Below are 24902 nucleotides of genomic sequence, written 5' to 3'. Positions count from 1 at the left end.
TCCTCTGCTCTCTGAGGAGCACAGTGAGTGCCAATGCCCTTTGCCAGGGAGCCCTGCGCTCTGTGAGCTGTGCCCTTTCTGCAGGGGTCCCTGCATCCTGGAAACACATGACCCACCTAAGTGGCAGCAGCACAGTCACTCTGAGCCCTCTGGCACCGCACTAAGCTGCATTTGCTCCCAAGGACCCAAGCTGAGCAGCAGCATCAGCTGCCTCCTTTCCATCTCCCCACCATGTACCCCAGCATGGACATGTCCTCCCAGCAATGAGGCCATGTGGTTGGAGTCAGGTGGTTTATTAGTGTAATGAGCAGGGCTGCAGCAGGGATTCCCAGAGCACCCTCTCCACCTTGCTGTGCCCCACCAGGGCCTGGACGCCCTGACAATGTGCTGGTGGTACCAGGGAAGCTGCTTCCTACCTACAGTCTACGGGTCCAGCCCGGGATCTGCCCTTGGTCCAGGGAGGAGAGCTAGAGCGAGCTGGGGTCCAGGCTGGGCTCTGCGGGCTGGGAGCTGGAGTAGGCAGCAGCGGTTGGCACCGGGCGGTATTTCTCAATCACCTCTCGCAGCCCCTTGGAGAAGTGGAGATCAGCTCCCACCGTGAGGAATCCCTGCAGAGGGAAGAGGGTCAGTACAAGGCTGGACGTGACAGTGCCCTTCCCAGCAGGACACGGAGGAACAGGCTGTGCCCATCCCACCACATACCGCGTGATTGGTGACCACCTCCCTGGTGAAGTCCATGCCTTCGGGCAGTGGGATCTGCACCCCCTTCCTTGTCCTCTCTGCAGAGGAGAGCTGGGATGAGGCTGAGCCCTGCCATGCCCCTGCCTACACTCCCAGTTATGTGGGAACAGTGATGCCTACCGTTAATGATGGGCATGATGGTCAGCTGCAGCAGGGTCTTCAATGGGGCCTGCAGTGAGAACAGCTGCAGGAGAAGAGCTGGGGTCAGTGTAGTGGCAGAGCTGACAGCCAGGGCAGGGAGGGCTGCAGGGGACGATCCTGAATGGGCAGCCTCTCCCCAGCCCACCCCACCCATGCTGGGTGTAAGGCTTCCCAGGCCATCACCACGCTCTCACCGCAAGCGACTCCAGCGCTGACTGCTTGGAATAGATGCGAAACCTGCACAGAAGGAAGCAGTTGTGAGTAAGGTGTGGAGGGGACTCTCCCCACGCCCCCATGGGACCCCAGCCATACCGTCGCAGGTCCAGCTGCACACGCAACGCCTTCCCTTGCAGAAACACCTTGGCACTCAGCTTGGTTTCCTGGGGAGGGAGAGGGCTGACTCACAGCAGGCAGAGGACAACTAGGCCAGCTCATGCCACGGGTCCAGTGTCCCTCTGCTTGGTCCCACCAGTGCCTTACAACACAGGATGGGGGACGCTGCTCCCGGATACACTGGGGTGACTGCACAAGGAGCCCCAGCCCCCCTCTCACCATGGCCATGCTGGAGAGCTGGACAGGCGGGCGGTCCGGGGGCACCAGTGAGATGTTCAGGAAAGCAGAGACAGAAACTGAGGTCCCCGAGGGTTTGATGGTGCAGCGGGGGGGAGCAGAGACCTGCAGCACCAGCCGCAGAGGAGCGTCCACAGAAGGGCTCTGGGGAAGGCAGGTGAGTTGGAGGCTGTGTGCAGGGCAGGGCTGTGCTCTGCCCTGGAGCTCTGCCATGCCTTCCATCCTGTCTGGGGGCTCCTTACCAGCATGAAGATAGTCCCAAAGAATGTGGCTCTCAGCAAAACCTCCAGGTCCTTGGGCACCTGTGGAGAGCACAAACCACTGGAGGGGGAGCAAGCCACTGCTGCAGCAAAGCTGCTCCCTGGATGGCACCTCCTTTGCTCTGTAACACAGCCCACCCCTCCCTCCTGCCTGCACACAATCCGAGTGTCTGGTGCTCCTTACCTTCTCCCCCTCGAGCTCTATGGTCAGTACTCCTGCCTGGAAGTACGAGTGCATGGCTGAGTCGAAGAAGTACTCAGAGAAGGCAACATAAACCATGCGTTCAGTCTCCTTGATCACCGGCTCCACCGCGTGGTTCTCCAGCTCCTGGTCCTCTCTCACCCGGGGGAAGAACATGCCCTGGACCAAGAGCAGGAGAGGTTCCCACAGCCACGGGGCAGCCCTCACCTGCTCCATGGAGCCCAACGTGCCTGCAGGCACAGCCTTTTCCACAGGGATGGGGAAGGACCAGCAAGGCAGGACCCAGTGTTCACCTTGAAGTCGAGCTCAAGGGTGTCAGTGGTGATGGACGGATCCCGTAGGAGGGAGTAGTCAATCCCGATATGCTCATCCACGTAGTTTCTCACTGCCAGGGAAGATGTGCTGGTGTGACTTAGCCTGGAGCTGCCTAGCAGCTTGATGCCCAGCCCTGCCTGCCTGACAGTGAATGGGATCCAGTCCCTTTCCCAGAGCAACACACACCAGGCACTGTGTCCAGCAAAGAGTTCAGCAGCACCAGGCTGGCATGCTCCAGGGATGGGCAGATCTGCAAGGCAAGGATCCAGGCTGAGGGGAATCACACCCAGGACTGGATGAGGAGCTGCAGAGGCAGGACAAGGCCCAGCAGACGGGTGGGATACAACTCTGCCCTCTCCCACACACAAAGGGCTGAGCCCTAACACCCCACAGCCCCTCTCTGTGCTCAGCTGTACCTGCTGGCTGAGGAGGAAGCGCATGCCCGTGACGATGAAGGTGCTCAGGAACTCATAGACCTTCCTGGAGAACACAAGAGTTGTTCTGCACTGCCTATTCTCCCTGTGGCTCTGCGCCCATTCCAGCACACAGCTGGGCTGAGGAAGCACTGAAGGTGTGGGAAGGGGGTCAGGGAGCCCGGCACACGCAGAGGGGCAGGTGTACCTGAGTGTGCCGGAGAAGCCAGCATGCATTCTCGCTATGGAGGCGTTGCAGGTCATATTGGAGATCTTGAGGCGCCCAGCCTCATCCTTGGCCAACTGCAGCACCGTGTAGATGTGGACACCATCCGCAGAGGCATTGATGGACCCAATGTCATAGCTAGAAGCCAGGAAAGCAGATGAGAGGAGCACACAGCTGCAGGACAGCAAGGCACCTGTGGCACCCAGCAAGCACAGCTATGGGGTGAGCTAGCACCCAGAGCAGGAGGAAGGGGAGGCAGCTCACAAGAACCAGTAGAGCAGCTGCCTGCGGAAGCGTAGGCTAATGGAAGCATTGTTGATGTTGAAGACAAGGTGCTGCTGGGGCTGGAAGTTCAGGTCTGAAGAGGCCAGCTGCAGGTCTGTCACCTTGACCCTGCAGGGAGGGAACGGGGCGGTTAGATGGACAGATGGACATGGGAAGCCGTGGGCAGCAGGAAGCACTCACTGGCTGATGTTGTACTGGAACTGCCCCTCGCTGCCGTGCAGGTCTGACACTGTGATGTTCTGCAGCTCCTGCTCCACAAAGCGCAGCCCCTCCTGCTTCACTGCAGGGAAAAACGAGGCTGGGCTGGGACATGCCCTCCTGGCAGCATCGCCCCTGACAGCCCCCACTCCTCCCTGGCCGCCCCATGGTGGAGCAGTGCAGGCAGAGCCCTACACAAGCACAGACCCCAGGAGGGTGCCCAACGTCCCTCTTTCCCATACTGAGAGATCCTGGCCGGCTGCTTACCCAGGTCCAGCCCCTTGGAAGTAATCCGGATCTTACAGCCCGGAGGGCTGTGTGAAGCTGTGACCAGCGAGGGCAGAAGGAGAAGAAGGAGGCAGCCGCCGGCAGCCATCTCGCACCTGGAGGCAGAGAGCAGGGTCAGCACGGGCTGGCCTGGGGGCATACACGGGTATCAGCACAGACAGACCCAGGGGACACCCTGAGAGGGAAGCAGCTGCTGTCCAACCTGCCCGGGACACGGGATAGCTCCAAGGAGCCCCACGGCTCCGCTGTTCACCCTGAAACCCCCCCAGTGCTGCCCAGGTCGCCTTTGCCTGAAACCTCCGGACCAGCAGCCCATGAGGGGCACGGCTCCCACCCCAGGGTGCTGTGCACAAGCCCCCGCACCGGCCCTGTGGAGCCCGAGGGTCCCACATCTGGGAACACCCACTCCGGCACTCCCCCCGCCCTGAACACACCCCGCTCCCCAAACCGCAGGGACCGGCGCCAGCCCCGTGCGTGCTGCTGCAGCGCAGAGCCCCAGCAGCCCGCAGAGGAGCGAGCCCTCGCCCCTGGGGCCGTCCCACAACCCTCACAGTCCCCCCTGATGTGCCGCCTGCCCCCAGGCTGGTTTGAGACGGGAGCTGGAGCCGGTCCATGCCGCAGCAACAGGCAGAGCTCAGTGCGAGGCTGCGGGATGGGACGGGGCTCCGCCACAACTTCCCCCAGTTCTCGGAGAGGATGGGGACCCCCTCCCCGGGGCTGTGTGATGGGACGGGGGTCCCCCACAGCGTTGAACTCCAATTCTATGAAGAGAGAGGATGGGTGATCCCCTTCCCCGGGGCCCGGAGCCACCGTCCTGCCCGGAGGCTTGGGGGCTCCCCCACACAATGCCGGCTCAGTTCGGGTACTTACAGCGAGGCTTGTCCTCGGCTCCCGGCGTGGGGAAGCTGAATCACGTGAAGGCAGGAGGGAGGGAGAACACCACCAGCTCCAAGACTTTCTTTTGAGCTGGCTGAGGTTTCCCTGCCTTTATATAGCCCCCAACTGCCACTCCTTGTGGGCTCACAGCTGGGAGGAGACAGCGGGACGGACGGACGGGGAGGATGCAGGTCTGTGTCCCGCCGAGCCCGGCTGGCTGCCAGCACCGGCACAGACAGCGGCTCGCCTGGCCACCTCCAGGCTGGACACGAAGCCTTCCTCCCCCCGAAAGCACCGCTCCCCGCGTCCTGCACACGCAGCCACAGCCACGGATCTCTCCGGCACCCCCCGTGCGAGGGGCACTTGTGCAAACGGCAATGTCCGGGAGGGCCTGGGCTGTTGGGGACTCCCAATCTGTGTTATGCAGCTTCTGCCAGGGCTCGGCTATCACAGCTTCAGTGCAGACCCGGGCCGGGGGTGCTGCTGGCGGCTGGTTCACGGCCATGTGTAACGTGAACCTGAGCAGAGAAGCTGCGGACCCTCAGGAGTGCCCCGGCCCCAAGGCAGGCAGCACTGGCTCTGCAGAATGTGCCTCTAGATGGCCTTGCCCCGTGTGGTAGCGGCAGCTTGGCTGGCTCAGGGGTCGCAGCACCGAGATAGGCGCTGCCGGAGTGTCCCCACGAGCACCCATGCAGCCATCCTGCTCCCGTCACGGACCTCCTCAGCCCGGGGTTCCCTCCCGACAATCCTGCCTGGCCGAGCCATGCCGAGAGTCTGCCCCTGCCCTCACCGCCCCCTCGGCCACTTGAGCTGCCTCGCTCCAAGGCTGGAGTTTCAGTGTCCCTTCACAGAGTCCCCTCTGCCCTCAGGGGTCGGTCTGAGCCGGCCCTTCGTGTCCCGGGGTGTTATCGGTGCTCTGGGCAGCGGAGCCGGGCTGCTGGAAGCCCAAAACGGGAGCCTCAGTGCTTACACAGCACTTATCCCGTCCAGAACTGCTGCGCCAGCGCTAACTCATTAAACTGACCCCGGTGCTCCCGGAGCAGAGGACAGGACTCCGGGAGATGGGAAACCCCTTGGAAAGCTGGGCAGCAGGGATATCCCAGAAGAAAAGGGCAGGAGAGGCCCCGCGGTTTCCCCATCCCGTCTTCACCGGGGCCATGGGCCAGCACCGGCCATCGGCTGCCCCGGGAGGTGGGGCCGAGGCAGGACGGGCGCTCAGCTAGGTGGATGTGGCAGAAGCTCCGCCGGCTGCGAGGGGTCCTGCGGCCCCCAGGGAGCCCCCAGTAACAGCCGTGTCCTCCTTCCGCGTCCCGCGGCATCCTCCGGCATACGCTGTGCAGCAGCAGCCGCGGGACAAGGGAGCGACCCCAGCGACCACCGGGCAGCGCCCGCGCAGCACCGCGTCCCTCACAGCCAGCGCCCGCCGGCTGCCACCGGGACCCGCGGGCCAGGGAACGGCCACGGCAATAGTGTGGTGAGGGACGTGTCAGCGCTGCGCCCGAGGGACGGCCGGGACAGGCAGTGGCTGCCAGGGCCGGCCCGGGCCGAAGCGCGGCGGGAGCAACCGCTGTGCCCGGCGGGCGGCGGAAGCCCCGCGCCTCCACATCAATGCAACCCCCCCGGCCCGGCCGCCACCCCGCCCCGGCGCCGCCGCTCTTCAAAGGCCCTTTGGTGGCGACCGCTGCGGCCGCGCCCTGTCAGTGCCGGGAACCGCCGCGGCGGCGGGAGGGCGGGCCCGGCCCGCACCAAGCGGCTCCACGACAGCGCGGGCGGGACCGGGACCGCGCCGCACCCACCGCGGGGCGGTGCCCGCCACAAAGATGGCGCCGGGTGGGCGGGGCGACCGCGCAGCCTTTGCGCATGCTCCGCGTAATTCCCCCAAGCGCGGGCTCTGCTCCGCGCACGCGCTCCACACCCGCGGCCCCGGCGCAAGATGGCGGCGGCGGGGCGGGCGAGGCGGAGGTGGGGCGGCGGCGGTGGCGGACGCAGCGGTGCCCGGTGCCTGCAGCCCCTGGCCTCACGCCCAGGTAAGCGGCGCAACCGCGCGGCCGCGGCCCGCCATGCAGGAGGAGGCGGCGGGGACCGGCGACGGCGCGCGGGCGGCGGAGGGGAGGCGGCGCAGGCCCGCGGCCGCCATCTTAGAGCGCGGCCGATGCCGCCGCCGCGCTCCCGCCGCCGCGCCCCCGCTGTGCCCCCGCCGCGCCTGCGCGCCGCGCGGCCCCTCCCCGCGGCGCCGTAACGGGCTCCTGTCTCCGCAGCCGCCCCCGCGGGCCAGGCGCGGGACGCCCCGCTATGAGGATGCGGCCCCGGCGCGCCAGCGGCGAGCACGGAGCGACGGCCACGCGTCCCGCCAGGCAGCCCGCCACCGTAAGTACCCGCCCGGCCGGCCGCCGCCCCACTTAGGCCGCGCCCCCGGACCGCTCCCGGCCAGACTGCAGAGTTGTCGCCGCCGCCGCCTCCTCTCCGCACTCGCTGGGCGCCCGTGGCCGGCCCCGGCCCGCCGCGCCGAGGAGCTCCGTGCCGTCTTCGCCGCCGGCAGGGCAGCCCCAGGAGGTTCCCGGCCGCTTCCCCGCGCAGACACGGTGCCCTGGTCCCCGGTGCCCGTGGTGCCCCGGGAGCGCTGCGCTGCTCAGCTCCGGGCCCGCCGGCCGGCGCTCGGAAAGGGGATGGGTGCCGATGGAGGAGGCGATGGCCTGGCTCCCAGCCTCCTGCAGCAGCCGTGGTTCTGGGATGAGGGAGAACCGCGGGGTTGTCCCGGGGGGCTGTCGCTGATCTCCTTTGTCTGCATTTGCTGTTGTCTTGTACAAAATTCTACCTCGGTGAAATGGAAACAAATATCGGTCCTGTTTGCTGTACTTCTTTACTCTGTGTCTCCTTACCCCTCGCTGTGGTCTCTGGTTGTGCTGCTGCTCTAGGTTGTAAGCTCTCTGGGCAGGGACAGCGTTGTACCGTGTTTGTGAAGCACTGTATGCATTGCCATGGTGTATAAAAACATACCGTAATCACCATAAAATGCTTCCTCTGGATCCCTGTCACTGTCTAAGTCCCAGTGTAGTTACATAAAAGTAGAGTGGCTTCTGCCAGGATTCCTGTTAGTTTGGCTGTTTCCTTTTCCCAGATCTTAAGGGTACTTGGATTTAATACTTGTTAACACCGACCAAGTGACAAATCTTCTTGGCTGCTTCCACCATTCCAGTTTATCCATAAATGGGAGGAGGCAGAGCCAGTCACCCTATTTGACAGCTCTTTTGAGCGATGGGTGGTGAAAAACACTGGCAGGTCACTGGAGCTGGCATGTGCCCTCCAAGCTGGCCAGGGCTCCGTGCCCAGCGCTGTCTGTGAATCCTGACAGTCATGACTTTAGGAGCTCTAGTCCCCCCAGTACACACCGGTTCACTCCAGGCTGTGCTCTGTGTAACGTGCAGGACGCAGCAGCAGCTGCATGTGCAAGTGTAGCTTTAGTTTGAGGAGGAGGGACTAAACACCCCTCAGAGTTTCCCTGCGCTCCTGCCTTGCAGCCCTGCCAGCCCCAGGGTCTCTGTACCCACGGGCTGACACAAGCCTGAGCTGCTGCCGCTGGCCCAGCTCACCTTGGCACCTTTGTGAAGTGACTGTAAGGGCACGGTGGGGTTGGAGTTCAGGAGGGAGTGTGAGATTGCACAACGCTCGCTGCTGAGGCCGTTAAAGGTCCCCAGTTGTGCCCTGCGCTCTGCAGCAGGCACGGGGCATTACCTGCTTGCTCTGGGGCAGAGACCCAAACTCCAGGTGTCCACAGTGTCCCACACCTTCCCTTGTGTACCCTGCCTGGAAGGATGGAAACATCTTCCGACAGCTGAAGGAGTTGAGCTCCTCAGTGCTGATCTCAGCCGATGCTGTGGGCAGCTGAGCTACTGGCCACTCGCTCTTGACCACTGTTTGCTCCTGCCATTCTGTTCTGCTGAAATAGCCACTGGCCTTTATGCACAGGAAGCGCAGTGAAGGCTTCAAATCCCAGTGACTTAGCCCTCAAAAAATCCAGAGTTTTTGTTGGAGAGCTCCGGCGTGGCTCCTGCTGCCAGGCAGTGTGCTGCTCAGGTGAGGAGCACACTATGCACAGCGTTGTGCTGCTGCTGCCCTGACTCTGCTGGTGTGTGCTGTGGGGTGTCTCCAAAGCCTGAATAGAGTTAAGTGTCTGAGGTAGCTGGGAATTATGTAAAATGCCTTGTTTCCCCCCGGTTCATTGCCAATGCGTTCCGGGCTGCCAGAGAAGAGCAATCTGTGGCGCTGTTTCAGTAACTTCCCCAGGGGAAGAGTGGTGACTAAGAGAGGAAAAGCCTGGCTGTTTCTCTCCAGCTGGCAACATTAAATTATGATTAAGAGGAGCTTTATTGTTCCAACAGACCTTCTTTTGCATAACTGTTGTTATGCAGATGAAAAAGCAGCAATGGCCAGAACAGCTGGCTGAGGCCCTGCTTGTGGGACTAGGACTAGGACTAGGACTAGGACGTGTCAGCCTGGGACATGCAGAGGGTAATAATTTGGGAGCTCCTGACTCCCATCCTGTGGTTTTCTGAACCACAGAAGTCGTTAGTGAACCTCCAGGGCTATTTTATATAGCAGATTTTTTTTTAAATGAAAGCCTTTTGTTGAAATGATGTGCAGTTATGTGTGGGAATTGATTCAAACTGTCTCTGAGGATAACAGGTCAGACCTGGCCAGTGGTATTGGTGTGGCAGAAGGTGGCACATAATCACAGAGGAGCTTATGTTGTTTTTTACAATCTGATGCTTCACTCTTTGGAGAGATCCAGCTGAAAAGGGAATATTTTGAATGCTGGCCTTAAGAACACCCTGACTAACCTCATTCAACACTGAGCATTCCTCATAGCTCATTGTATTCAGGATAACAGGTGTTTTTCAGGGCTGAGGTGCAGTTTGCATGTACTGGTCCAATCCCTGTTTTATTATCAACTGAACTTGTTATCAAATGAACTTGTATTGCTACACCTGAGCGTGCCAAGCAGATCTGGGATATTTCCTGCTGTAACACTGGATATTACTCTGTTTATTCCAGTGTGGTTGCTGAGAAATGGCCAATGAGAATCACAGAAGCCCTGCGGAGGAAGCGTCTCTCATGAGTCACTCACCTGGCACCTCCAACCAGAACCAGCCCAGCTCCCCCAAACCCATGCGCCTGGTACAGGACCTGCCAGGTACCGACTCCGCCTTCGGGAATTCTGCAGGGCCCTGGCAGCGGGGAGGGCAGTGAAACAAGGCTGCCAAGGGAGGCCAGCAATGATGTGTGTTTCAGAGTGTGCTGTGACAGTGCTGGGCACCTGCAGGGCAGGTCTGTCGTGCGGGATGCTCCTCTCCTGATTCTCACTGTCCTCTCAGATGAGCTGGTGCAGGCTGGCTGGGAGAAGTGCTGGAGCAAGCGGGAGAACCGCCCCTACTACTTCAACCGCTTCACCAACCAGTCTCTGTGGGAAATGCCTGTGCTGGGACAGCACGATGTCATAGTAAGTGCTCACTCCCCTTGGGATTGCTGTGCCAGGACTGGGGTCTTCATGGTCTGTGGGCCTCAGATTACAGGTGTGTGAAGGCCTTCTGTGCCTTCAGAACTCCTTGCTCGGTCCGTTGTGTGGCATGATTCTGGGGAAGTGTTCCTCAGTCAGGTGCCTGTCAGGTGTTGCTGTTCAGGAGTCATGCACCACTCAAAGAACAGTCAGCGTGGGGGATTTGTGATGAGTTTTTCTCATTAAAATATTTTTTTAAAAGCACATAGACATCTAGAAGGAGAATCTTTCAGCTTTGTGCAGGTGTGACTAGCGGTATCCTTATTTCCATCCACGTGGGGGCTGGGAGCAGTGCAGTGGGACGCTGCCGTGGCAGTGGGTGAGCTTGACGTGTGCTGTTGTTGTTTGGACTCTCATAGTCAGACCCTCTGGGACTGAATGCGGCTCCAATGCCGCTGGAAGGTGGGGTGACAGATGCTTCTGTGGAGAGCAAGCAGAGGAAGAGGAGGTTCTCGGAAGAGGTTCCACCAAGTGGCAACAGTGTGAAGAAGCCCAAGGTGGGTGTGGTGCTCTGAAACAAACGTGCAGTCTGAATCCTAGGAGGGCTGGAGAGCTCACGGGGGTCTCCTGCGTGGTGCTCTGGTGTGGAACTGTGATTCACTGGGCTGCTTCTCTTTTACCTGTCTTTCTGGTGCAGTAATTCATCTTTCTCACACACAGGCGGATGTCCCAGGGAACCCAGCTGCTCAGCCAGTCCCCAGCTCTCCCAGTATTCCAGGAACCTCTGTTTTGAAGGCATGGTGTGTTTCACCTGAAGACAAACAGCAGGCAGCTCTTCTACGACCAACTGAGTGAGTTGTGTCCATTTGTCTGCCGTCCCTTTCTCAGTGAAGTGTTTGAGACACACAGGTTTCCAGATATCTTTGAGAAACCTGAAGGATAAATCACTGCTAGGAGTCTTGATAGTTTGGTTTCCTGGCTGGTGAAACAGCCCAACATCTTTAAAAGTAATATTTGATAATTAGCTAGTGATCTGGTTATCCTGATGACATTTGCTTCTGCCACAGAGTGTACTGGGACCTGGATATTCAGACAAATGCTGTGATTAAGCAGAGGGCACCATCAGAAGTGCTTTCTCCACACCCTGAGGTGGAGCTGCTCCGGTCCCAGCTCATTCTCAAGCTGCGGCAGCATTACCGTGAGCTCTGCCAGCAGCGAGAAGGTGAGTTTCTGTTGGGTTCCTTTGATTTCCTTCTCAGTTCTAGTGTTGTGGTGATCTGACTTTTGTTTTATGCTGGTCTGCTCCTGTGTTCTCTTTTTGTGATGGTTATACTCTATGGCATTGTTTGTTAATTGATTAGGCAGAGCTTGGTGTGATGATCCTTATCAGAGCTACTGGGCATTTCTGTATTGTATTGATTAGACCCTTCTTCTGTGCATCTCCAGGGATTGACCCCCCACGGGAGTCATTTAATCGCTGGATGTTGGAGAGGAAAGTGGTTGATAAAGGGACAGATCCTCTTTTACCGAGTGACTGCGAGCCAGTAGTGTCTCCTTCCATGTTCAGAGAGATCATGAATGACATTCCCATCAGGTACTGTTCACAGACAGAGCACCTTGTTGGCATGATTTTGGGTCAGTCTGGTCTGGTGATTTCCCTGCCATGGTTCTGCTGCGGTGCTTCCCTTTGTTTGGGTGCTGGTGAAGGAAAGCTGGGGAACTGAACCTGTCTTCCATGCCTTTGTGAGACTCATGCATATGAATTTAACTTACCTCAGGTTATCCAGAATTAAGTTCCGAGAGGAAGCCAAGAGGCTGCTCTTCAAGTATGCTGAGGCTGCGAAACGACTGATTGAATCCAGGTGGGAGCTCTTCTCACAGTGCTGTCACGTTCAGAAAAGACAAAAGGATTATAGGGGCTTCTCATCCTGCCTTATCCAGCACTGGGCATAATGTTATTGATGAGAAGCAAGGTTAGGAACATACAGAAGAAAAACAGTAGCGCTGGAGCCATCTTTTGATAATGATGTTACTGCAAAATGTAATACTGGGGAGCTGAATGTGTGTGGAGACAATGAAGTACTGGTTGTGGAATGTCTTTTGTTATCCCTGAGATAAAATCAGGAAAATCAGGAGTGCTTGGGTACTCACTGCTGTTACAGAGCAACAAGCTTAGAGTGGCATTTTGTGTACAAGGTAGGGTTTTTCTGACCATTTCTGCCACAGGAGACAGAATTGAGGAAGGTAGTTGGGGAGAACCTTGTGGGGGAAAGGAAAAGCTTGTAAACAGGGTAGTTTTCTCAGAGTCACAAGCCCCTAGCAGTACTTGAAAATTAGAGGCAGTGTCAAAAATGGACCAGTGCCATGACAAATAAAGGCTTTTTGGGCCTCCTCTCTTGCAGAGAGGACAGCAGCCAACTACACCAAGTTTTGGAGAGAATATAGCAGTCCGCAGTCATGCAAACATCTGTAAGGCCTTTCCAGAGAACTGGAGGGGAGTGACAGGGATGACAAGTGACAGTGTCCACATTCCCCACTGACAGAAAACATTGGAAGGGGGTGGAATATCTTGCTGTGCAGCTGTGAGTTAAATTGTGCCTCTGTTTTTGCAGGAGTGCTTCCCCAGACAGCAGGAAGGTGGTGAAGTGGAATGTGGAGGACACCTTCAGCTGGCTGCGACGGGACCATTCTGCCTCCAAGGAGGACTACATGGTCAGTGTACCACTGATGCCTGGCTGGGCACAGGGAGCTGGGGAGGGGCCATGTGGGGACAGGTGCAGGTCCTTCTGGAGACGGCTGCTGCTGCCTCCTTGCGCTGTGTGCCATGGGAGAGCAGCCTGGAGACACTGAAGACCCCTGGAGAGCCAGTGGTGGCTGTGTGAGAGACTCTGGTTCTGTGTTTCCACAGGACCGCCTGGAGCACTTACGCAAACAGTGTGGGCCCCATGTGTCTGCTGCAGCCAAGGACTCTGTCGAAGGCATCTGCAGTAAAATTTACTACATATCCCTGGAATACGTCAAGCGCATCCGGGAGAAGCATCTTGCCATACTCAAAGAGAACAATATCTCTGGTATGCAGCCAGCTTTGAAAAGCTGTAGAGCTGCAGCACTGCAGTTAAAGGCCCCATGGTCTGGCCTGTCCCTATTTAGAGAATGTTTCCTGTTGGGAGGGCAGCTCTGTCTCCAAAAGTCAGAAAATCTGTGTTTCAAAGTAAGAAACAGCCAGTCCAACACAGGCCTCAGCTTTCAGTCACAGTGTCTGTGCAGTGACAGACTCTCTTCCATCAGGTGCTGTGACCAGCTGTAACGTCAGATACTACAAATATGTGATTTCCCAAGATGAAGTAGCTTGTTAGGAGCAGGTGATGCTGAGCAGAGCCTTCATTCATTTCACTGGACCATGCTTTTTTACTTTGCTGCTTCATGCATTCCTGGGGACAGCTGACCCCCTTAGTAATGCTCAGTATTGCCCCTTTGTTCTCATTTGCCATATTTCCTGAATTCTGAGCACCTTTCTGCACCCTTCTGTGTCCCAGCTTGTCACTGTGTGCCCTTTCTTGGCAGAGTTTGTGTTCCTTGATCTTTTCTCTAAGCTTTCCTCCGTTCATGTCTGTACATCTGCCTCTAGTCAGTTTTTCCTTCCTCCATGGGTTCTCCTCCTTTCATTGCCACTGTCTGTAGTCCTTTTCCCTTTTGGGTCTTGGCTCTCCTCAGGCTCCCTTCAGGTCCCAATGTCTGCCTTTTGCCATTGTTTCTGATGCTTATCTTCCAACCCCATTAAGTCAGAGATTCCTTCCAGCTGATTTATGAGCTCTCCCTGAAGCTGAGGCAACGGATAACCACAAGGTGCAGGGAGATTCCTTTGCCTCCTGCATTTGGCAGCCTGTGAATTTTCGTTGTGCTTTGGATGAGTTTGGGGCAAACTGAAATAAGAAACAGTAGCAACAAAAGGAGTGTTTTGTTTGGAACATGCCTCAGGATGCTCAGGTGGCTGTGTGCTGTCTGCTTAGGGGAATCAGCTTTGAACCTGGGTAGCTGCCTCCAAGATCTGTGAGGGACCACCATGGTGGTTTTTGGGAGGACCACCCTGCTCTTCACCCCTATTTGGTTTGCTGTGTCTTTTGAGGTGGACTGAAGATTGGTCCCGAATACCCTTGGCTTCTCACAGGCTGCCTTTCTGTTCATTCTCCATAGCTGAGGTGGAAGCTCCTGAGGTCCAGGACAGGCTGGTGTACTGCTACCCCGTGAGACTGGCCATCCCCTCCCCGCCGCTGCCCAGCGTGGAGATGCACATGGAGAACAACGTGGCGTGTGTGCGGTACAAGGGGGAGATGGTCAAAGTGAGCCGCAACTACTTCAGCAAGCTGGTAAGGGCTGGGCGCTGGCTCTGCTGCCCCTGGGGCAGGGTCATCTCCTGGGCAGGGCTGGGCAGAGGCTGGCCAACTGACCCCGCAGGGCTGTCACACACTGCCATGGCCATGAGCACAGCTGCTCTCACCTTAGCTGGGGTCAGGCTCTGCTGGGAGTATTTCCCCGGTGTTGGGTGCGTGCTCTGAATAAATGTTGTGCTGTCAGAACATTGTACTCAAATCAAGGCAACCCTTGCTGAGAGACACGTGCTGCTGTGGTGGCTCATTCATTTCGTGTTAGTGACAAGCTGGTGGCTCACACAGTGACAGCAGATGTGCTGACAACTCCCTGCAGAGCCCACCTGCTCCTCAGCCTCCCTCTCCCTGTCACAATGTGCATGCATCACCATAGCTTGGCTGTTCCTGGTGTCTTCAATGGCTGGGCTTTCTCTTCCAGTGGCTTCTTTATCGGTACAGCTGCATCGACGACTCAGGCTTTGAAAAGTTCCTGCCCAGGGTTTGGTGCCTTCTCCGTCGATATCAGGTACGGTCTCGCCACAGCTGTACATCAGAAAGCCACTGGGGACTTCTCTTTGCTCTGGGAAAGGGTCACAGCTTTGGGAGCCTGGAGCAACATGGGGTTTAAACTGGGTCTGTAGTCTCCTCATGCTGTGCTGAGGTAGGACTGTGGACTGGGGAGCAGTTGTGGTCTTGACACGAAACCTTGGTGTGGGTAAAGATCTTTGTGAAGGAAACCTTCAGTAGCTCTTGACTCTGAGGGGCAGCTGAAGGGACACTTGGTACAAGAGAAAACTGATGGTTTTGTGGGGTCAGAGTTGGATAAAATCTCTAAAGAGCATTCTTGGGTACATGCAGGGACCTACAGGAATTTGAGAAAAGACGAGGGGGCTCTGCATACCTAGAGGAGTGGGTGCATGGACATACGGCCCTGGGTCCATGGTCAGTGAAGGGAACAGCAGGAACAGCAAGTGCTGGCCCGGCTCACCAGGGTTTGCTCTCCTCAGATGATGTTCGGTGTGGGGCTGTATGAAGGGACTGGTCTGCAAGGGGCACTTCCCGTGCACATCTTTGAAGCCCTCCACAAGCTCTTTGGAGTGAGTTTTGAATGCTTCGCCTCGCCCCTGAATTGCTATTTTAAACAGTACTGTTCAGCCTTCTTGGACACAGACGGGTATTTTGGATCCAGGGGGTGAGTATTACGTTCCCTTGCTCTGCGTGGGTGTGGGTGCATGCCCGTGAGATGACTCAGGACGAGCTCATGTGGATCTTTGCCTCTTTCTCTAGCCCGTGCCTGGATTTCTTCCCTATAAGTGGTTCTTTTGAGGCAAATCCTCCATTCTGTGAGGAGCTGATGGATGCCATGGTCTCTCACTTTGAGGTAAGTCTGCTCACTAGTGGGGTTGTTCGGGATGGAGCTGTGCCGTCCATCCTCTGCTCCCCACCACTCCTGCGCCCTGAGGGCAGGGACAGAGGACAGTGACAGCTGGGCACTGCTCTTGAAGCAGAAGCATTTCCTTTCTGTAGGACTCATTAAACACGTCATTGCTCAGTCAGTGCTGAGATTGTTCCTTTTCTTCTTGCACTAGAAACTGCTGGAGAGCTCCAGCGAGCCGCTCTCCTTCATTGTCTTCATCCCTGAGTGGCGGGACCCCCCCACGCCAGCCCTGACGCGCATGGAGCAGAGCAAGTTCAAGCGACACCAGCTCATCCTGCCGGCCTTCGATCACGAGTACCGCAGCGGGTCCCAGCACGTCTGCAAAAAGTAGGCTTTGTTCTCAGATCCTTTGGGAACACAGCTCTGAAGCTGTGTGACAGAAATATCCTCTCCCAAGCTGAAATCAGTGGGAAGCAGGGAGCAAGCAAGGACAAGCGCAGCGCATCATCACTTTGGGTGTTTAGGATGGGCAGACAGCATGGTGAATTCAACGTCTGTTTAATGACTGCTAACTTTAGCTTGTGAGAGGTGTATGCCTTGGGCACGAGTCCAGCTGGAACAGGTCACACCTGTGGCAGTGTGCCTCTGCCAGCCCTCAGGCCCGGCAGCTCTTGTGCTGCAGCGGCTGGATGTCACTGGGGGAGCAGAGGCAAGGGGCAGTCAGTGGGGGTTTTGTCCCCAGTGGGGCCGGCTGGTCTCTGCTCTGCTGCTGAGGCAACAAGTGTGAGCAGCAGCTTGTTTAAGCAACAGGTGCCTGAACACTGAAGTTCTTACCTGCTTGGGGGACTGATGCCTCACTGTGCTGAATCCCCTCTGCAGGGACAGCAAGGATCCAGCACATGCATGTACTGGTAGGGAGCAATGGGACTCTGCAGCATCAGTGTTTGTTCCCTCTGGAAGTTCAGGAGCCTTTACTGTACTCAGAACTGCCCGAGGCTGCACTGTGCCTCCCTTCTGCCCAGAATGATGAGAGAAAGGATGGGACAAATACTTGTCCTAGTGAAGACAGGAAGAGGAGGAGCAGGTGTTGAGGGCTTTGGGTGGGGGCCAGGGGAGGTGCTGATGCCTGTGCTCTTCCCTTGCAGGGAGGAGATGTACTACAAGGCTGTGCACAACACAGCCGTCCTCTTCCTGCAGAACAGCGCCGGCTTTGCCAAGTGGGAGCCCACGCCGGAGCGGCTGCAGGAGCTCGTTGCAGCCTACAAGCATTCGGGCCGAACCCTCAGCTCCTCGTCTTCCTCCTCCTCGTCCTCATCGTCCTCCTCCTCCTCCACAGCGGACAAAGAGCGGGAGCTGGGCCGAGAGCAGAGCAGCAGCCGAGAGACTAATCCCAACTAAGGCAGAGGTGCGAGGCAGCAGGGGAGGTGCCGGTGGCCCCGGGGGAGGCTGGCCGGGGCAGCAGAGACTGCTGGCTGCGCAGCACGGCCCGGGACTCCTGCGCAGCATCCGCACGGCACCCGCTCTGCTCTGCGAACTGCACGCCAGCCCCCAGGAGCCGGGAGCGTCCGGCGGCCGGTGGGAGAGGAGGCTCAGCCACGGCCCTCCCCAGGGGCGAGGGAGCCCAGTGTGGCGCGGCAGGAGGAGCCGGCGGCTCCGCGACGCCGGAGCGCCGAGGGAAGGGACAGCCAGAGCTGGGACGCGCGCGTGGGCAGGCAGAAGGACGGTGGAACAGATGGAGGGATGGACGGATGGATGGATGGCAAGCGCGAGTGCTGGGCGCTGAGCGCCGCGGCCGGAGGGGCCCCGGCAGGAGAGGGACGGGCAGAGCCCGGGGGCTCCTGCGGCCGGACTGGCCCCAGCACGGCTCCGTGTCCATAGTGTAAATAGTTCTGTCTGTGGCGCCCACGCTCCTCGTGGGGCTGCTCCCATCGCATCTGTGTTTCTTTCTCATGTGTGAGTCCTGTGTTCGCTGACATTGTGTCCTGGAGAGGGGAGGAGCAGAGGAGAAGAGTTTATTTGGTGTGTAAAGATGTCTTTGCAGCTGTTTTGTAGTCATTGTGGTTTTTATGCGGAGCCTCCGGGCTTTATTTAACCTCCTTGGGTTTTGTTTTGTAAGGATTAATTTAACACCGCTAACCATTTTATTACTTTTATCAAGAAGAGCAAAATCTATTTTTGATTTCTGTTTCCTAGTTCTTAGGAACATTAAAACCAGCATACAGCTCTGCTTGTGTCCTTGACTTGCCTTTGGTGTCTGGGGTCTGCGCTCACCCCTGTCTGGTCTCTGCCTGGGTGGAAGGCAGAAAAATGTTGGGGCTTGGTCTTTCAGAACTGTCTGGCATCTGCCCTTTCCCAGGCAGCCCTGCCCTCCTGGTGAGGGAGGCATTTTTTCACAATGATCCGTGTGAGCCCCTGAAGCAGCCTGACCACCACACTGCTCCGGTGAGGCTTTGGTGCTTTCCCATTGGAGAAGTGCAGGGAAGTGCACTCGACTCAAAGTGCTTTTGGACTCATTGGGGCAGGCAGCACAGCCAGCCTCTCCTGTGGGGTGCCACAACGCTGCTGCTGCTGGACCAGCGTCAGTGCCACAGCAGTGCCAGTGCCACAGCAGTGCCAGTGCCACAGCAGTGACAGTGCCACCCTGACGTGGGCAGGAATTGCCCAGTGCCAGATCCTGCCCACGCCCAGAGGCTTCAAAGCTCTCCAGAGATGTTTTTGATGGTGGCAAGGAGATAATTGATGTCCTTTAAGTCAGGGCAGTTGGAAATGTCAGCTGTGAATATGGCATTTTGTAAAGCCTTTTTTCCCCTTTTGATCATTGTTTTTGACCCAAGACCACCTGCTCCCGAGGCACAGGTGAGCAGAGACATGCTGATGCTGGGAGTGTCCCTCACCCACCCCTTGGTCACTCAGCGCACACTGAGCCCTTTGCCTGCTCCCTCAGGTGAGGCACGTTACCTGGTTAAGTGTCCAGTGGCCATGGTCTCACAGGGACATGTAAGTGACATCAGTGGCCAGAAGCCTGGTGGTGTGGGCTGCTTCTCGAGTCTCCTTTACCCTGACAGAGCAAGAGATGGTGGCCGGGGCACATCAGGTTGACACTGGGGGCATTTCAAGGGCAGATAACCAGGACTAGGTCAATCTGCGAGGGGCTGTGGTGTGAGGGGCAGCTGTGGGGGAGCTGGGAGCAGTGGGTGGTACGGGCAGGACCGGGGGGAATGAGGCACACCAGGAGCTGAAGCCCTCATATGAAAGCTCTGTCAGGCTGTACCAAACCTGGATGATCTGGACAAAAAGGCCCCTCACTACCATTGTCCCTGTGGTGGGCAGTGCTGCCAGTCTCCTGATGGGAGGGAAGGAGGGGATCCCTGAGTGCTTTTGCCCCCCAGGGCTGCTGGAAACTGTCCTGTAAAGGCGGCAGCTGGGGGTGGATTTGACCGGGCTTGGGAAACACAGCCTGCAGTGTAGGATGTGCAGGAGTCTTGGCCGTGCCCGGCTTGACCCTGTCGAGTGCTGTGTCCCCCGAGTGCCCCCGACTCGGTTCCCCGGGGATGCTGAACCCCAAGCGCCGCTACCGCAAGCCCCGCTCCGGGAAGGAGCATCCTCAGGGCTGACCGTGAGCGGGGAGCCCTGGAGTGCCGGGAGCCGCACCGATCCCGCACCGATCCCGCCCCAAACCCCGCACCGCCCCCTGCATCGACCCCTGCGCCTACCCCCGGGCAGCCGGCGGGGCCCGCTTCTGCAAGAGGGGGCTCCGCAGGGCACCGGCACGGCCCGTCCGAGCTCCCCCTCCGTTCCCCGCTCCCCGTTACCGGGCCAACGCCGCGGCGCTGCCGGCGGCCCCTGCGCCGTGCTCGCCCCCGCAGCGCGGCGGGCAGCGCCCCGCGCCTCCCCCCATGGGGCTGCCGGGCCCTCGCCCGCCGCCGCGGAGCCCACCGGTGCCACCGAGCCCGCCGGTGCCACCGAGCCCGCCGGCGGCGGGGACCGAGCCGCCGCTGTGTCCCCGCCGGGAGCTGCGGCGCGGAGCGCAGGTACGGGAGAGGATGCGGTGCGGGCCGGGAGCGGGGGCGGGGAGCACGGACCGAGGGCTCCTCGCCCCGGGGAGCGGGGTGGGGGGGTCCCCGCCGCCGGCAGAGCCGGTGTTCGGAGCCATCCCGGGGCCCCAGGGAACCCACACGCACCGTGAGGGCCAAAGACGTGTCCGGGAGCTGCCCTTCCGCTGCTGCCGGCCCCTGGGAGCGATTTTTTCCCAGCAAAGCAGGGGCCGGGATGACGGCGAGTCCCAGCCCCGGTGGCACCGGGCGGGGGCTGGAGTCGGGGCCGGGGAGGGGACTGTCGCCACCACTCTGCTCTCACTGCCCCGCTCTCCCACCGGGCCCCGGGGTCTGACCGGGACAATGGCCATGGCGTGCGGCGGAACTGGGACCCCACGCGTGGGAGGCAGCGGGCCCGGGGCCTGCCCTCAGCCCTGGCTGACAGCGGTGCCCCCTCCCTGCAGCCCCCAGCAGCCCCCCAGGAGCATGGCCCAGCCAGAGAGCAAACTGGTGTCCCCGCCGGTGGCACCCTCGTCCCCCGAGCTGGAATGCCAGATCTGCTACAGCCGCTTCGACGCCCGTGCCCGCAGGCCCAAGCTGCTCCGCTGTGGCCATCGCCTCTGTGCCCGCTGCCTGCGCAGGATTGTTCCCCCGGGGGACACTTCAACCCCCCAGCTCCGTTGCCCCTTCTGCCGCCAGCACAGCCCGGTGCCGGGCGGGGACGTGCAGCAGCTGCAGGATGACGGTGAGGCACTGGCACTGCTGTCAGGCCGTGAACGGGCCAAGAAACGGGGTCCCCCCCTGTCTCCTGAGGTACTCCTTTGCCCCAGTGTGCTGGAGCCCACATCCAGCCCCGACTGCCTGGTCGTCACCATCCTGGAGGTGCCGGAGGACGTAACCCCACCAGAGAGCCTGGGCAGGCTGGAGGTGGTGCGCCTGTACCGCCCCACGAGCCTGGGTGCCCTGCCCTGCCACGGCCCTGGGCAGAAGTGGCGCTCCTGGGGGTGGCAAGCCATCCCCCGCTTCATTCTGGGCGTCCTCTGCCTCCTCTACTTCAGCTCCCTGCCCTTCGGCATCTACCTCCTGCTCATCGAGCACCACAGCCTGGGCATCATCCTGGTCAGTCTTGTGCCCTCCACCCTCCTTCTCTGCATTGTCTACAGCCTCTGCCAGTGCCTGTGCCTGGAGGTCTTTGGGTTCCCCCACTCCTGACCCTGCAGAGCCAACCCGTGTGCCTGAGCCAGGCAGGATTTGGGCTCTTTGGGGCATTGTCCCTTGAGGTACACACGTCCTCTGACCCACAGCATGCTCTGCCTGGACCATGGGAGAAGCTCAGCGCCTGGTGCCTTCCCATGCAGAGCAGCACTGTCTTTTCCATGTGGGTGCTCACACTGGCTGGAATGGCTGCAGGAGCTCGCTGCATCCTACAAGAATTTGGGCCGGACCTCAGCTCTTGTCCTCCTCCTGCACAGCAGACAAAGAGCAGGAGCCAGGACGCCGATCCCAGCCGAGCAAGCGCGAGTGCTGGGCGCTGAGCGCCGCGGCCGGAGGGGCAGGAGAGGGACGGGCAGAGCCCGGGGGCTCCTGCGGCCGGACTGGCCCCAGCACGGCTCCGTGTCCATAGTGTAAATAGTTCTGTCTGTGGCGCCCACGCTCCTCGTGGGGCTGCTCCCATCGCATCTGTGTTTCTTTCTCGTGTGTGAGTCCTGTGTTCGCTGACATTGTGTCCCAGAGGGGAGGAGTGGAGGAGTTTATTTGGTGTGTAAAGATGTCTTTGCAGCTATTTTGTAGTCATTGTGGGTTTTTTTTGCACAGCCTCCAGTCTCTATTTAACCTCCTTGGGTTTTGTTTTGTAAGGATTAATTTAATACCGCTAACCATTTAATTACTTTCATTAAGAAGAGCGAAGTCTATTTTTAATCTCTGCTTGGACCTGCCCTGCTCCACAGGGGCTGCTCTCTGCAGACTAGCAGGGAAGTTACCCTACCATCTCTGCTGGCACCCCAGCGTTTCTACCAGCATCCCCACCAGAATCCCCACCAGCACCCCCACCGCACACAGGCAACGCCAGGAGGCCCAGGACAGAGTCACATTTATTGCTGTTTTGTGTCCCTCCCACCCGCATCTCCCGCTCTCCTTGTCGAGGCAGCTGCTGGGTCCCGCGGCTGTCTCTCCTGTCACGCCCTTGGGGACAGGACATGACTGTCCCAGCCCTATACCTGCTCCAGCACCACTGGCACCCCCGGGCGACACCCGTTCTTGCTGGGGGAAGATTCCAGCATCTCTGCCACACTCCAGATCTTGGGTTTCTGGGGCTGCTTGTCCTGCCCAGGGCCTGTTGTCGCCTCGGGGATGTCCCCACACCCATCCTGCACGGGGCTGGAACTGGGAATGGGGACGGCACCCGATGGGACCCCCTCTCCCTCGCTGTCCTCGCCATCTGAGGTGCTGTGTGTGGCCCAGTTCGCCTTTTTCTCCTTCTTGAGGCGCCGGCGGGCATTGGCGAACCAGGTGGAGACCTGGGTGAGGCTCATGCGGCTGACCACAGCCAGCATCACCTTCTCCCCCTTGCTGGGGTAGGGGTTCCTGGGGTGTCGTGCCAGCCAAGCCTTCAGTGCCCCGGTGCTCTCTCGCGTCGCCGCCGCCTTTGCCCGCCCCGGCTCCGTGGGCAGCCCCAGCGGCGCCTCATAGGGTGCTGAGACCTGGAGGGGCACAGGGGAGTCAGGGTGGGACAGGGGGGCGCGACGGCCAGAGGAGAGGGGCTGTGGGGTGTCAGAGCTCGGCCCTTTGTGTGTGTGCTCGGGAGAGGGCAGAGCTGTATCCTGCCCGTCGTTTCCTCTCCCATGCGCACCCAAAGTGCCAAGTGCAGGACGGTATGAGTGTGCGGGCAGGGGAATGCCGAGGAGGGGCAGGGGCCTCGGGACAGCAGGTCCCCAGCCCCGTTTCCAACCACCCCACACAGTCCCATCCTGGTCCCGGGAAAGCCCCGCATCCCGTTCCTCCTCCGGAGCTGCAGCGCGGCACTTACCAGGGGCGTCACGAGGCTGAGAGGGGGTGGCAGGAGGCTGTACCCGGCCAAAACGGGACAGGGGCAGGAGTAGGGGCAGGGGCAGGGCAGTAGGGCTTGGGGTGGCCCCCGCAGGGTCCCCCAAGGCCCCCCGCAGCCCCCCAGCTCCTGTCCTGGGCTCCTCTCGCCCCGAGGTGCTGCCATACTGCAGGAGAGGAGCCGGGGAGCCGCTCCCGGGTCTTTTATAGCTGCTGGGGTCTGCAGTGACTGACAGCTGATTAGGGGGTATTAGCACCCACGAGGGCAGCAGCAGGATCTGGGGCACCTGATACCCCCCCCTTCCCAGCTACTGTTGGGCAGGGACTTGCAGGGACCGTCCTTGTCTGCCTGCCACCAGCCAGAGCCCTGGTCCCTCCCAGCCCCCCAGCTCAGCGCAGCCTACGCAGCTCCCAGAGGTGGGGTACAACGGCGCCCTGGGGCTGGCACACGGAGCCCACCGAGAGCCCCACGGACACCCAGAGCCACAAGCACGCAGCCCAGCTGGGGCTTGACTGCAGAGCTGAGCTGTGTCCCATCCATGACCCCAGCCCTGGCGTGGGGCTGCGTGTGGCAGAGCCCCCTGTGCTGTGGAAGGGCAGGTTGGAGGGCCAGGGGCTGGTGGAAGAACTACAGCCTGGTGCAAGGACAGCAACAAAGGAGAAGGGTCCCGCAGCCCCGTGGACAGTGAGGACCCTGCAAGGCCCTGGGGGGTTCCTGTGGCTGGCACAGCAGGGCAGTGGGTGGCCAGGGCAGCGGTGGGCAGCTGTGTGAGGGGCCCTGAGAGCCCGCGACCCCCGAGCCACCTGCTCCTGCCACCACGCCTCCCCACTAAGACTGGGATTATCCCACAGGTTGTATCCGTCATTAAATACCGACTAATAACGCTCTCAGGATATTAAATATGTAACAAACCCGCTTAGCGCTGGCCAGGACGGGAAGGCGAAGGTCACCGGTGCTAATGAGCCCGGCCACATCCCTGGCTCCCTGCAGGCCCTGGTGACAGCAGAAGGTCCCAGGGCTGAGGTGCCAGCGCCCAGAGGTCCCATGCCCCTGCACTACCCCATGGCCAGAGCCCGAGCAGCACCTGGAGCTCCCAACATAGAGCAGCCAGAGCTCTGGTCCCATCCATCCCACAGCGGGCTGATGGTGTGCTCTGGGCAGCCACAGGTGCGGAAGCCTCAAGCCAGCCACTGGTGCTGCCGGCTGGGACCAGCCCTGGCCGTGGCCCCGCAGTGGCCCCATAACCTTGTCCCCACAGGACTCGTCCAGCCCTAATCAGCACCGTGGATCTGCTTGATTAGATAATGGGGCTGTAATCTAGGAAAGCGCCTGCGGATTGCGCGCAGCACCCTGACCCTGCACGGCACAGCTGGAGAGGGAGGGCCGCGGCCAGCCGCCGGCACAGCAGGCGGACGCAGCTGGAGCCGACCGAGCGCAGCCCGGCAGGCACGGCCGCGCACCGGCGAGGCTGCTGTGCAGGCAGCGGGACAGAGCCGTGGCTGGGACAACCAAATCAGTCTCAGCCACCTCGGGGCAGGTGCGGGGCCACCCACAGCACAGTGCCCCGGCGGTCGGGGGTGCGTCCCAGAGCGGCCCCGGTGCCATCGCCGTACCCGGCATGAGAGATCACCCCGCCCCGCGGCGCTCAGGCTGCACAGAGGCTCTCACCGAGCCGGGGTGGTTCCCGGCCTTTTCCCCCTCTGCGGATAATCAGTTTAATGCAGGAGCAGAGAACTAAAACTCTGCGATTAGCTGTTATAATCGCATGTAAATAGGCCCAGACAAGCCGCTCAGGAGGGCGGTGTGTGGCTCGGGACAGCGTTACACGGGATTTAGGCTGTTTACCACTCGATTAATTTCATGACTCCAGCCCCCAGCCCACCGCTGTCCCAGCTGCCCGGCTCGCTTCTCAGGAGTCAAGGTCACTCGGGCGGGAGGCAGCTGATAGCCCAGGGCGTGTGCCAGCAGCAGCCGGCCCAGCACAGTGCTGGCTCCTGGACCCCAGGGCCTCAGCTCCAGGGCCATGCTGAGGCTGGGCTGTCTCATCCCTGTCCCCTGGACCCCCAAG

At 59.9% G+C, this 24902-nt stretch overlaps 4 protein-coding genes across 6 annotated transcripts; 2 read left to right on the top strand and 2 right to left on the bottom strand.

Moving 5' to 3' along the window:
• Positions 1-274: 274 nt before the first annotated feature.
• On the bottom strand, positions 275-12599 carry LOC119710136 (phospholipid transfer protein). Of its 2 annotated transcripts, none has more exons than XM_038158804.1 (16): positions 11959-12599; positions 3619-3665; positions 3334-3433; positions 3133-3261; positions 2851-3006; positions 2646-2709; positions 2416-2479; positions 2208-2299; positions 1897-2073; positions 1695-1754; positions 1435-1596; positions 1195-1262; positions 1077-1119; positions 862-925; positions 703-779; positions 275-608 (listed from the first exon to the last, which is right to left on the bottom strand). In XM_038158804.1, exons 1-16 carry the CDS (start codon positions 12021-12023, stop codon positions 468-470), a joined length of 1509 nt encoding a protein of 502 aa, XP_038014732.1. In that variant the 5' UTR covers positions 12024-12599; the 3' UTR covers positions 275-467. The 2 variants fall into 2 exon arrangements, with proteins under 2 accessions (XP_038014732.1, XP_038014731.1); XM_038158803.1 differs by lacking the exon at positions 11959-12599 and adding an exon at positions 4510-6235 and having other exon boundaries at positions 3619-3734.
• PCIF1 (phosphorylated CTD interacting factor 1) lies at positions 6405-17980 on the top strand. 2 transcript variants are annotated; one of them, XM_038158802.1, is made up of 17 exons: positions 6405-6542; positions 6774-6882; positions 9568-9706; positions 9888-10012; positions 10429-10566; positions 10730-10860; positions 11077-11231; positions 11456-11603; positions 11788-11871; positions 12622-12721; positions 12918-13080; positions 14204-14376; positions 14816-14902; positions 15384-15568; positions 15664-15757; positions 15966-16141; positions 16900-17980. In XM_038158802.1, the coding sequence occupies exons 3-17, from the start codon at positions 9583-9585 to the stop codon at positions 17150-17152; spliced, it is 2136 nt and encodes a 711-aa protein (XP_038014730.1). In that variant the 5' UTR covers positions 6405-6542; positions 6774-6882; positions 9568-9582; the 3' UTR covers positions 17153-17980. The 2 variants fall into 2 exon arrangements, with proteins under 2 accessions (XP_038014730.1, XP_038014729.1); XM_038158801.1 differs by lacking the exon at positions 6774-6882 and having other exon boundaries at positions 6479-6542; positions 16900-17152.
• Positions 17981-19383: 1403 nt separating this feature from the next.
• LOC119710208 (E3 ubiquitin-protein ligase RNF182-like) lies at positions 19384-21233 on the top strand. Its single transcript, XM_038158966.1, has 2 exons — positions 19384-19785; positions 20253-21233. Exon 2 carries the CDS (start codon positions 20275-20277, stop codon positions 20998-21000), a length of 726 nt encoding a protein of 241 aa, XP_038014894.1. The 5' UTR covers positions 19384-19785; positions 20253-20274; the 3' UTR covers positions 21001-21233.
• A 652-nt stretch (positions 21234-21885) lies between these two features.
• Positions 21886-24859, bottom strand: LOC119710393 (iroquois-class homeodomain protein IRX-1-like). The gene is made up of 3 exons (XM_038159388.1): positions 24717-24859; positions 22817-23000; positions 21886-22490 (listed from the first exon to the last, which is right to left on the bottom strand). The coding sequence occupies exons 1-3, from the start codon at positions 24857-24859 to the stop codon at positions 22002-22004; spliced, it is 816 nt and encodes a 271-aa protein (XP_038015316.1). The 3' UTR covers positions 21886-22001.
• Positions 24860-24902: the final 43 nt, after the last annotated feature.

The sequence above is a fragment of the Motacilla alba genome, chromosome 20 (genome assembly GCF_015832195.1).
Source record: "Motacilla alba alba isolate MOTALB_02 chromosome 20, Motacilla_alba_V1.0_pri, whole genome shotgun sequence".
In the NCBI taxonomy this organism is placed as follows: Eukaryota; Metazoa; Chordata; class Aves; order Passeriformes; family Motacillidae; genus Motacilla; species Motacilla alba.
Note: the sequence above shows the minus strand (reverse complement) of the source record. Positions and strands in the feature narration are given on the sequence as shown.